At 46.6% G+C, this 12,283-nt stretch overlaps 3 protein-coding genes across 3 annotated transcripts in view; 2 read left to right on the top strand and 1 right to left on the bottom strand.

Annotated features, from left to right (window-relative positions):
• Positions 1–672, top strand: part of LOC142583218 (calpain-9-like) — a 122,413-nt gene extending 121,741 nt beyond the window's left edge. Inside the window, exon 19 of the mRNA XM_075693586.1 lies at positions 366–672. Within this exon, the coding sequence (XP_075549701.1) occupies positions 366–392 (27 nt within the window). The 3' untranslated portion in view covers positions 393–672. The remainder of the gene's footprint in view (positions 1–365) is intronic.
• Positions 673–5,332: 4,660 nt separating this feature from the next.
• Positions 5,333–7,657, top strand: LOC142583210 (uncharacterized). The gene is made up of 2 exons (XM_075693575.1): positions 5,333–6,196; positions 6,484–7,657. The coding sequence occupies exons 1-2, from the start codon at positions 5,445–5,447 to the stop codon at positions 7,073–7,075; spliced, it is 1,344 nt and encodes a 447-aa protein (XP_075549690.1). The 5' UTR covers positions 5,333–5,444; the 3' UTR covers positions 7,076–7,657.
• Positions 7,658–8,602: 945 nt separating this feature from the next.
• On the bottom strand, positions 8,603–10,850 carry LOC142581806 (myb/SANT-like DNA-binding domain-containing protein 1). The gene is made up of 3 exons (XM_075691288.1): positions 10,603–10,850; positions 9,701–9,848; positions 8,603–8,952 (listed from the first exon to the last, which is right to left on the bottom strand). Exons 1-3 carry the CDS (start codon positions 10,848–10,850, stop codon positions 8,626–8,628), a joined length of 723 nt encoding a protein of 240 aa, XP_075547403.1. The 3' UTR covers positions 8,603–8,625.
• Positions 10,851–12,283: the final 1,433 nt, after the last annotated feature.

The raw sequence follows: 12,283 nt of genomic DNA, 5'->3' as shown, positions 1-12,283 counted from the left end.
CAGGAGGCTTTCGCTACCCAGTCTATTTGCAAGCATTATATCCGCAAGTTTCATTTATATATCGTTGGGAAATGTAAACACGGCATAATGGTGACGATCTAGTTTACTAGAGATATAAAAAACGTTTTTTTTTTCGTTTGCATTTAGAGACACAACTTTAGGCTAAACTGTGGAGTAAGCGCTAAAGTAAGCTAAAGCTAAATGTGGAGTGAAAACCACCCTCGGATATATGGTGGCGCTGCTGTATGCACAAACAATGTAGAAGCACGACGACTGCGCTCCAGGTCAACCAACTGACGCCAACAATGCCGTTAATTTTTGGATGAGCGCGATCTTATGCCTTTCCTTCCGATATCCATTCGCAGATGATCTTGATGACGGTGTACTCCTGAGATCTGAAGAACAAAGCGAGATACATTTACGAAGCCATCCCGATCCTGTCGTGGTGCCGGGTTCCATGGACAGAGACTTTGAAATAGGCGAGCCACGCGCCGTGGCTCCAAAGTATGTAATATATGCTAATCTATTGAAAACCTTTATCGAGAACTTTGTACCTTGCGTGCGTGTGCGAGTGTGCGCTCGTGTGTGTGCGTGCCTGCCCAAAGCGACATCTTTATAGTATATCTTTCACTGAGCGCAAGAAGGAAATAAAGGATGTCTTTTTACAATACATTGCCGTGCCTCTTGTTTTTTCCCATTCGCTCTTTGGCACAGTGCACCACGGAGGTGGGGCTTTCGCCATGGTGTTCTTTGGTTGTCTTTTGGCTAACGAGTTCTGAAAAGTTAGCATCAGAACGAGCGGACATCAGCGTGCACGTGACAGCGACACGGGGCAACTGGCATGCTAAACGACATCGAGGAGCGCCGACAACGCAGAAGCTCCCAGTACCCCTCAAGAACGTGAGGGTGTATAGTGCTCATGTGTGAGAACATTTATCTTAAGCACGGATAACGATCCAATTTAACGGGGTTGAAGGCACCCCGCCTTTTCCCTATTTATCTTTTTTATTAAAGACATGCGGAAACATATAGTACACTCGCGTGAACTAAAAAACTATCTGTATAGCTCGGGTGTGGTGCGAAAAATTTAGAGAGAAAAAAGTTACTTTTTTTGCGAATTAGACACGAATTGTGCAATTGACTAGCACATGCGTTGTGCCTGGTGGACTCGGACAAGCGCTGTACTCCACGACGTCGACCAGAGTTTGGTTGTTTCTATTTTATTAACAAATTCAGTCGTCTCCCAAGATGTGCAAGAAATTATAATATCCAAACTTCGTCTCAAACTCGAGCGAGTTGGACTTTATAATATCTTAATGTTAATTAGTATTATTGTTCGGGACATGATTTCTGAACGTGACGTGCGGAATGTCTGGGTTTATTTTGAGAGGGCTCGCAGCGTCCCTGTACACCTGTGGCCATCCCTGTAACCGCAGCCTTTTAACACTGCACAGGCCATTACAGCCCAAACATGACGAAGACACCCGCAAGCCCATACAAGTGTCATCATCATCATCATCAGCAGCAGCAGTAGCCTGGCTACGCCCACTGCAGGGCAAAGGTCTCTCCCATACTTCTCCAACTACCCCGGTCATGTGCTAATTGTGGCCATGTAGTCCCTACAAATTTCTTAATCTCATCTGTCTAACTTTCTGCCGCCCCCTGCTACGCTTCCCTTCTATTGAAATCCAGTCCGTAACCCTTAATGACCAACGGTTATCTTCCCTCCTCATTACGTGTCCTGCCGATGCCCATTTATTTTTCTTGATTTCAACTAAGATATCATTAACTCGCGTTTGTCCCCTCACCCAATCTGCTCTTTTCTTATCCCTTAAGATTACACCTATCATTCTTCTTTCCATAGCCCGTTGCGTCGTCCTCAATTTAAGTAGACTCCTTTTCGTAAGCCTCCAGGTTTCTGCCCCGTACGTGAGTACTGGTAAGACACAGCTGTTATAAACTTTTCTCTTGAGGGATGATGGCAACCTGCTGTTCATGATCTGAGAATGCCTGCCAAACGCACCCCAGCCCATTCTTATTCTTCTGGTTATTTCAGTCTCATGATCCGGATCCGCGGTCACTGCCTGCCCTAAGTAGATGTATTCCCTTACCACTTCCACTGCCTCGCTACCTATCGTAAACGGCTGTTCTCTTCCGAGACTGTTAAACATTACTTTAGTTTTCTGCAGATTAATTTTTAGACCCACCCTTCGGCTTTGCCTCTCCAGGTCAGTGAGCATGCATTGCAGTTGGTCCCCTGAGTTACTAAGCAAGGCAATATCATCAGCGAATCGCAAGTCATTAAGGTATTCTCCATTAACTCTTATCCCCTATTCTTCCCAATCCAGGTCTCTGAATACGTCCTGTAAACACGCTGTGAATATCATTGGAGAGATCGTATCTCCCTGTCTGACGCCCTTCTTACCAACACTGCCAATTATGAGCCTTGACTGCTGATATTACGTCGTCTCCTGTTGACTCTTCATCTTCTTTGCCGGCGGTCTTTCCTTAGTTCGCAAACATGATTGCTCCCGAACTTCCGCCTCACCACTCCGCCCAGTTATGCCACCTGCTCTCCTCGTTCAGCGACATTTTCGGCCTGAATGGTCGCCCTTTAGGCAGTCCTCTCTCACGACACACCGTATTGACAGCGGCGTCGCGCACCCTATTCACAGGCGACCATACCGTGTGTCCTTGCACAAACGATAAGTCCCTCAAACGGATCTCCAGAAGATGCTCTCTCGAGGAATCGTCGAAGCGTCATCCACTCCTTGGACGTCCCCTGTCGTCCTAGTTAAATAGAAAGAAACAGACGCACAGAGACGGCGCTGCCTTTGTTTGTTAGGTACTTACTACATCCTTGTTCAGTCGCGCTTACACATTCTGTAATGGATTCAAACCAACTAGCCCGCCAACGTGTTTTAACTAAATTAACCAGCACGGTGTCGCGCGCGCACAGGTAGACATGAACACATCTCGCTCGATGAGCGTAGAAACTACTTGTCAAAATTCTGGAGTGAGGAACCGCGGCAGCAATAAGCGAATCGACCATCATGCAAACGAATTGACCTAGAACCACGTTCGCCGGCTTACTCTCACACGCTTCACTAATACGGAACCTCACGGTGACGCCGACAGCAGAAATGCGCCTGGAGTGTCTATACAATTGCTATCGCAATAAAAGAAGGACGATACCTGGCGTTTCTGCGTGGATTACCGGCACTTCAACAAGATCGCCAACAAAGACGTTTCTCCTCTACCACGCATTGATAACGCACTCGACTGCCTCCACGGTGCGAAGTACTTTTCTTCCATCGACCTTTGTTCTGGCTACGCGCAGATTGACGTCGACGACATGGACCCCGAAACGTGGTCTGCCTTTATAACGCCTGATGGCTTATACCAGTTCAAAGTGATGCCTTTCGTCTTATGTAATGCTCCAGCTACTTTTGAACGCATGATGGACACACTCCTGCATGGCCTCAAGTGGTCCATCTGTCTTTGCTACTTAGATGACGTAATCGGTTTTGCTCCTACATTTGCCACGTACCTGGAACGCCTCTCGCTCGTTCTTTCTGCTTTTCGCAATGCTGGCCTTCAACTTAATCCGTCTAAATGTCACTTCAGACGCCGCCAAATAAGAGATTCTCGGTCATCTTTTTTACTTTCTGGTGTGCGCCCAGACCCGGACAAATTCGTGCCGTACCATGCCATCGTGTACTAAAGATGTCCGGAACTTCGTTGGCCTTTGCTCGTACTTGCGTAGCTTTACGCACAATTTTTCGTTAGTCGCCTGTCACCTTACTGCTCTTCTCAATGCAGACGTTTCATTTTCTTGGGGACCTGAATGAGCAATCGCCTTCCCGAAGTTTATCTCTTTCCTGATACATCCGCCCATTCTGGTGCACTTCGACCCGTCTGCTCCAACAGAAGTCCGCACTGATGCCAGTGATCATCGAATCGGTACAATATTATGCCAAGATCAGCAAGGCCACGACCGCGTGATTGCATACGCCAGCTGTATGTATGCTTTCTGAAACTGAGCGGAATTATTCCATTACTGAACGTGAATGCCTTGCACTTGTCTTGGCAGTGGCGAAATTTTGCCCTTCCTTATATGGTCGGCCATTTACAGTACCCAAAGACCGCCATGCGCTCCGCTGGCTTTAGTCCCTCAAAGGCCTTACCGGTCGCCTAGGTCGCCGTGCGCTACGTCTACAGGAATGCCCGTTCACAGTTGCCTACAAGCCCGACCGTTTACACCAAGATGCTGACTGCTTGTCCCGCCACCCAGTCGATCCTCTTGTTGTTCCTGGGACCGGTGCTTTTGGTTCTGTATTTTCGCTATCTGCTTTCGCTGACTGAGTTACTGAACAGCGCCGAGAGCCAAACATACACGGCATCGTAAACCAGCTCACATCTGGGTCGAGTGATCTGTCCCTTCGCATGTTTCTACTCCACGGCGGCACTTTATGGCCCAAACAATGAAACGTTCCTCTCCTTCGACTGCTTCCTAGCTTTACGTGAGGCCTCCTTACAGCGAAGGAGCGATGGAGGAAGCAAGCGTACACTGAAAGCCCCCTTCACCCGTCCTCACGTAAGGAGCGGTTGCCGCATACCTGGGTTCGAGATTATTTCTTAAAAGCTTTACGCGAAAATCATTATTCAATAAAACAATGTTGTATCGTGGCACATTCTTTAATTTGAGGAGCTAACATACAGAAGCGTGGACGCTTTCTTCTAGTTTTGTTTACTAAACTTTAAAAATGTAGCGCATTAGAGTGAAAAACTTGATGTGCTCCATCAACGCTGGCACGCCGGCGTCGTACAACGCCTAGCAACGCTTTCATGCCACACGCGTGACTGAAACGAGCATGCATGGCAAGACGTACCGTGCTCGCGCTTCTCCGCAGGTGGGCGACAGCGCGCATGCGCAAAGAAACGTCACGTGGTTAAGCAGTGAGGTGAAGCGCTCGTTCAGGGCCAGGAGCGGCGTAAGGACGCATGAAGGTAGCTTTGGAGCTACCTTATGCTGAGGAAGCGCCAAGGAAGCCTTCACCGAGGGCCCCTCAGAAAGGAAGCTTATACCCCAGTCACACGGGCACTTTCAAAGTCCTTTGAGGTTAAGGAGCATTGAGCTTTCAAAGGCCCATTAGTTCAAGGGAGATGTGTCGGTGCTACACGGTCTCCAGATGGTCTCCGTTGAAGCTTTTAACAGAAACCGCAACGTATCCTTAGCGCTGCCATCGCCTCGTAAGTAATAAAAAAAATATGGCTCAAATGCGTCTGATAATAAATTTATGTATATTTTTTCAGCAATATTTATTTTTTTTAATACATAGAAACATCAAAACAAAATGCACGCGCAGTAAAGGCATTACTTTACCAAATACAGACGTATTTATTGTAATGATGGCCACCATGTGTGCCGCTTCGTATACCGCATGTTGGCGTCGATTCTTCGTTGTTGCCCTTGCTTCAGTTCGTTAGGTTTAGTGTTCTCGCCTGTTTTCAAAGCAACGATTGTGAAGATGAGCTACGACGCTGAAGATGCGCGAAAAAAGTATGAAATAGCACTGGCGATTGCTGCAGTGGCATCGTTAGAAATGGACGTCGAGGCGTCAAGCAAAAAGGTGCGCGATATACGGCGGCGTCTCATCGCCAACAACTGCCTGTTGACGGCGCTCGCTTCATCGCGACGCGCAGTTCAGCGACGGGTCTGGGCCTATCGTCGCCATGAACAATGGTTCGAGAAAACGCTACCAAACCTTGGCAGCCGGCATTTCAAGCAGTCTTTCCGGGTATCAGAAACGACGTTCAGATACTTGGTTGACGTCTGCCGGCCAGCAATGCAACGGCAAGCGACCAACATGCGCGAGTGCGTCGCCCTAGAAAAGCGTGTGGCGGTGAGCTTGTATAAGCTGTGCTCGTGCGCGGAGGACAGGGCAATAGCAGACATCTTTGGCATTGGTCGTTCTACCGTGAACGTGATCTACAGGGAATTTTGTGCGACTGTTGTTGCCACCCTCGAGAAGGAATGGGTCACAATGCCTTCACCGGACGACATGCCAGCGCACATAAAAGAATTTCAGGCAGTGTGTGACTTTCCGCAAGGCGTCGGGGCCCTGGACGGCTGTCACATACCAGTATCGCCGCCAAAGGAGCACGCAAGTGATTACTACAACTACAAAGGCTGGTAAGTATCTCTCTCTAGGTCGTTTTGTTGTCGTTGACGTGATGAATAATTATGGCTGTAGTTGATGAAAACGTTTCACCAAATTGAAGGATTAACATTTAACATTGCCTTCGTTAAATGTTTTCAAAGCAATTAAAAGATAAATGCTAGGCTTGCTGCGCGTTTCGACATTTCACCAGTCATAACGCTCGTTCTTAGTGGTGCACTATGACCTGTGTAAGTGTAATTCGTTGCTCTTTATTTTCTTGTGCTATGTAACTTAATAGTTATGACGTTGTTCTTTGCAGGTACAGCATCATATTGCTCGCCATGGTCGACCATAAGTACCGGTTCAGGTACGTGAACGTCGGTTCACCAGGGCGCTGTCACGATGCGTATGTGTACCGCCAGTCAGTATTGGCCGATATGGTTGAGGGACCCTTGTTCCAAGCCCCAACAGCAACAATCAGCGGAGTTGTGGTACCACCGTTGATCCTGTGCGACCAGGCGTTTCCGCTGACTTCTAACCTGATGAAACCCTTCAAGAGCTTTGGAGAGAACGATCGGCACAGGTCGTACAACTATAATTTATCAAGGTCCCGAAGGATTGTTGAAAACGCGTTCGGGAGGCTCAAAGCTCGATTTAGGCTGGTTCTGAAGAAAATGGACGCCGACATTACGAATGTGCCAATGATCGTAAGGGCCTGTTGTGTGCTCCACAACATATGTGAACACTTTTCAGACTCTCTTTCACAGCAGTGGCTGCAAGAGTCTGATATTGAAAGTATGGTGTATGTGCAACCTGAACATTCTACAGATGTGCAAGTTGGAAGCGGACCAGATGTTCGAGGAGCCCTCGTTGAATATTACCGCGAGCGTGAAGGCCACCAAAGTTTGTGATGCAGGGCTGTGTTCAGTTTGCTGCGTTGCTCTTCATTGTCCACTTGTATGCATACATATCCACGTGTTTTTGTTTCCCCCTTTGAATTCTCTGTGAAATAGAAAAGCAGTTTCTAAGTCAAAATAGCTACATCACTGAATAACAGCATGTTAGTGGGGTCATCATGTTGCTTCACAAGTTATCTTTATCACAGAAACAACAAAATTGCCTGCATGATTATATGCATTACAGTGATGCGAAATAGTATCAAATATTTTGCAGGCCTTTTATCAACATTTTCTGTAGGCTCATAATAGCTGTTACCTTCAGTCAAACTAACAATTCCACAGTAAATAGCCAATTATAGGAGCTGCTGAACAGCTCCCCGTTATGTCTCTTGCATCTAGCAACTGGTATGTCAAACACAATCATGATCCTCATACAATACTTTTTTCTTTTGTAGCAGAGAAAGTAGGAAAATTAATTTGAAAGCTGAATGACTTATCTTACACTGTTCAGTCACTGACCTTACAATGCAATAACAGTGCAAGACCAGATGTTTTTACACACTGCAAAAGTGCAAACCAGCATTTATAGGCAGACTGCACTGCAACACAGATCACCTTTAAGCTCTCCTAGCACATGTAAACATAGTGGGTAGCAGGTGGCGGCTCTGCTGTAGCACAGCCAATAGTTCCGACAAACAATTACGTCTTGTAACATTTATTCAACTGCCATTTTTGTTTAATGAACTAGCAGTTCTGTATCAATATGACAGGAGACTGGACTGATTGAAAACATGTTTTGTGGTCCCTTTTGTACATGTGCGTTGCTGATGTGCGCCAGCTGATGCTGGCACTTTGTATCACAATATATAAGGTTTGTCTGGGAAGTAGTAGCACTGATTTTTTTCCCACCACAACGTGGTGAAGGAGGAAGATGTTATTGCACTGGTTGGGTGGTGGGGGTCTTAGCTACGGTTGCGCCAGTCGTCTGCAAGCCTTCAGGGAGTGTAGATAGAGCTTAAGCTGAACCACTTTAAAAGTGCATCGTCATCTGCAGAATGAATCGTCTGTTAGAGCAGCGTTACGTAGTGAAGTTTTGCATCAAACTGCATAACTGTGAGTGAGACCCATTGCATAATGAAGTGCGTTTGAGTGGCACAATTTGTTTCAGGAGGGATGAGAGCAAGGGGGGGGGGGTGTAGCGAGGAAGCTGAAGAGCATTTCAGTTTCTGCGTTCCAGTGAGCCTTCAGTGATTGGCAAAGTCGCTGAAAATGCTGCGTTGATGCAGACCGGGCATATTTTGCTAAGTATTAAGTCGATGTGTCAAAATTGTGAATACATTTTTTTTTAGTTCAGTCCTACTACTTTCTGGAGAAGCCCTGCATGTACACAATAGAAAACATCTATTAAGAATGCTTCTGTACTACTAAAGAATTCCAGCATCATGCACAACCTGCAGCCCTGACGCTGTAAGCTGAGCAACAGCTGCATCAGTTTCATTCTTCACTAGGTACAAGGATGAAATGACTAATAGGTCACAACAAATGCGGGACGCGACCTCCCGTCAATCTTTATTAAAATACTGCTCCAGCAGTCCAACAAGTCTTTCTTGAGCATTTATTTGTCGCTCTCTGAGCACCCGGTCTTCTTTGGTCGCCGATTCCAATGCCTGCCGAAGCAGGCGTTGCTCGTTAAGGAGGTCCCGCTGAAATTCGCTTGTGCTTGTGAGCTTTCTCTTTCGAGAACGACGCTGGTTTTCATTTGTTATTCGACTTCTCTGTGATGGTGCCTCATCTGCTAGTTCTGATGCGGGGACAGCTTCCGATGGCTCCAGCTCCCATTCATCCTCGTTGTTTGGCGATTCGTAGCCATGCTCCATGCTACAGATCAACTGAAGGGTGAAAAGAATTGTATCTTAAGCACACATACACAACAGTGAAACTTGATTTAGTAGCATCCTACTTAGCTCATTAAGGCTGCCTTATCACATCTGATTATCAAAACCATACACTTGTCTTCTATAGGCATTTTTTACATTGTGGATCTAGTGGTCACGACACCAAAAAACTTCCTGTTGCACACTTTCTGCATCCAGTTTTACCAGAAAGCATGCGATTTGTAGCGCTATACATGAGAAGATGGGGCACTACCTCATTATATGCCTGCATGCACATTGCAATGCTTTAGAGGGCATTCTTGTCTGCATATGTAGGTACATTGCTTGATATGTGGCGTTGTTACAGCTTGAGCGCACATCAGTTCTTTACTGTAATAAAGGTACGACGAGAGCAAGGGAAATTGCTGAAGCATTTTAATTAAGCTTGATGTGTGTAAACAATTCAACAGCATCATTAAACTGCACTTGAATCATGCCTTTATATCATGTTGCTTTCCATGCTCTTCTGTCACCTCGTTGTCATTCAGTTTATGTATACAATTTTCATTCTTCTGAATAAAAAATTTCCGGGAGCACTTGTCCTGCCTCAATTGGCAATTTGTTTTGTTTGCGTTTTCAGCCATACCTATCCGAAGCTGTACTGACTTGTCCATTCTTATGCATTTAAAAGCACGTCATGCTGAGTCTGCTTCATGCACTATTATGAGCATGCATTTGTACAGGTTTATCATGACAAACTTGCCTGTTCAACTGTGGCATCTGAGTGCGCTGCACTTTCTTCTACCAGCGACTGGTCATTCGCTGGCAGCGTTCCAAGAAAGCGATGTATTTCCTTAAAATACATCCATGGCACAGGTGCAGAGCCTGTTGTGCGTTTCTTTGCCCAACTTCTGGAAAGGTCGGTGAACAGCATAAGTGCTATTGCATGAACTAGGCAAAATCCATAGGCATAGTAAGCACACTTCATGCAGGAAGAAAATTACAGTATGTGCTTTAGCGCTATACTTTCAAAATAAACAGTGGCCGTGTGCCAGTGACCTCGATTAAGCATGACATAACTAGCATTTGCGCAACTCTCAAAGTTAACATGCATGCACGCACTGCTGTTTGAACAATTTTCACTGTCGCTGAGCAGGCCAGCGAATTTTGCACCATCCAGTAGACATGGTTAGCTGTCTTGGTAACAGGGAATGAATACTTTAGGGAATTTTATGTTCCATCAAATCACACTACAGTTCACACTACACACTTAACTTAAATCACACTACACACTTAAATCACACCACTTAAATCCCACTACACACTTAACTTTACGCTCCCAGCCGTTCCCTTTTTTTTTTGAAAGACAAGCACAGCACATATGGATCTGAAACTGACGCTGCGGTAGTGCTCGTGTGAGGGAATTCAGCTGTTGCGTCTAACGTTTCAATTCGGCGGGCATATCAAGTGCATCTTCACCAAATACAAAAAGACAAAGAAATAAAACAATGCAGTCCGCGTTGAATGAACCACGGCCGATCGACGAAAACATGCGCATGAACCCAAACACACATCTCACGACATCAGTATACTAGCCTTAAATGACTGGAAATTAAGTGCCAACGCTGTTTCTGCCAATGTGCAGCACATAATATCCAGGCTTACCTGTACATTTGGGTGAGGTTGTCGATCTTGCTCTGCACCTGTTTCCTTGTCCGGATAATTTCGAGCCTGGCGAGTCCTTGCACAATGCGATCATATACTCTAGCATTCCTCCGCTCTCCTCTCAGGTGGTCTAGATGCTCTTCCCAAAGACTTATAAGAGCCCATGTCTCCCGTTTGCCCCACGTTGTTCGTGGTTGCGGCGGGGCCGTCTGTTGGGTTGCCGTTTGCGAGGAGTCGGAGGCGCTCATTCCTTGTGGCTAGGCAGCGGTTGGTGGGCGTAAACGAGGTAAAATACAGAACTACTAAACAAAAGTGACGAGGGAAGACGCGCAGAAAAAAGCCGAGGAGACTTGAAATGCCTAGCTGCCGCTCGCCAAAGAAACAAATCGCACGTGGCACCCGTGTTGCCCGTGTTTGTGTCGATCATGTCGATGTTGCTGCTGACGACAGGCCGTGCCGGCGCTGCTGTACCGGCGGCTTCATGATGGAGATTGCGGGTGTCCCGAAAGTGTTTAGTACCTTAGTATTAGTATTTCGTACTTATAAGCTTGTTCTGAAGACGTAAAAATTGAACTTCCATATTTTTGGATATCTTTTTTTTCTGCTGTCGGACGCCCTCTAGGTTCGAGAGTATTCCCTTGAGGTTTCAAAGGACGAACGCGCACTCCTTCGAGTCAAAGCTCCCTTCCAGTAGGGCTCCTTTGCTGTGCCCGTGTGACAGCGCGCATTCTCCCTTGAAGTAAAGGATCTTTGGTTCAAAGGACTTTGAAAGTGCCCGTGTGACTGTGGTATTACAGAGTGACATAAGGTAGCCTCACCGCAATGAAGGCTTCCTTACTGAGGTAAGGAAGATTTCATTGTTTGGCCCTATATCGGCACAGCATATACCCCAATGGACCTGAGATGCTGCTTGTCATTCCCCAGCATCTTCGTACCACTTATTAGGTCCCAGCTGCACGATGTCCCCACTTCTGGTCACCTCGAGGCATCTCGTACGTACGACCGCGTCCGGCAATGATTCTTTCGGCTTCGTCTGTACCATCTATCCACCGCTATGTCGCTTCTTGTGAGTTTTGTCAGCGCCGGAAGAAGCCGTCTGTGATCCCTGCTAGTCGACTCCAACCTCTTGAAGTTCCTGCCGAACTCTTCTGTCATGTTGGTGTAGAACTCCTGGGACCTTTCCCCACACCTGACTCAGGCAACAAGTGCATTGCTGTCGCGACTGATTATACAACTCGGTTCGCGGTCACCTGAGCCCTTCCAAACTCATGTGCTACAGACGTAGCCGACTTCTTGTTCCACAGCATCATTATTCACCACGGCACTCCTTGTCAACTTCTTACCGACCGGGGTCGCTACTTCCTTTCTACAGTTTATTTATTTATTTACAGTACCCTCAGGGCTCAGAAGGGCGTTACAGAGGGGGTGGGTACAATAATAACAATAAAAAATACATGCTCAAATAATTATTAGTATTAAGGTGATAAATTCCAAAATATAATCCGTTATTGCAGTCGTGAAAGATGATGCCTCCTCTATGCAGGCAATGGAGGGGGAGGGGGGAAGGCGGTTCCACTCGGCACTGGTTTTCGGCAGAAATGAGTCAGAGAAAACATTTGTGCGACAGAAAGGAATGAACACTTTAAACCGATGATCAAGACGCGACGACATGTACGAAGGC

Source organism: Dermacentor variabilis, chromosome 1 (assembly GCF_050947875.1).
Source record: "Dermacentor variabilis isolate Ectoservices chromosome 1, ASM5094787v1, whole genome shotgun sequence".
In the NCBI taxonomy this organism is placed as follows: domain Eukaryota; kingdom Metazoa; phylum Arthropoda; class Arachnida; order Ixodida; family Ixodidae; genus Dermacentor; species Dermacentor variabilis.
The sequence above is the reverse complement of the archived record's forward strand: the minus strand, read 5'-3'. Positions and strand labels throughout refer to the sequence as shown.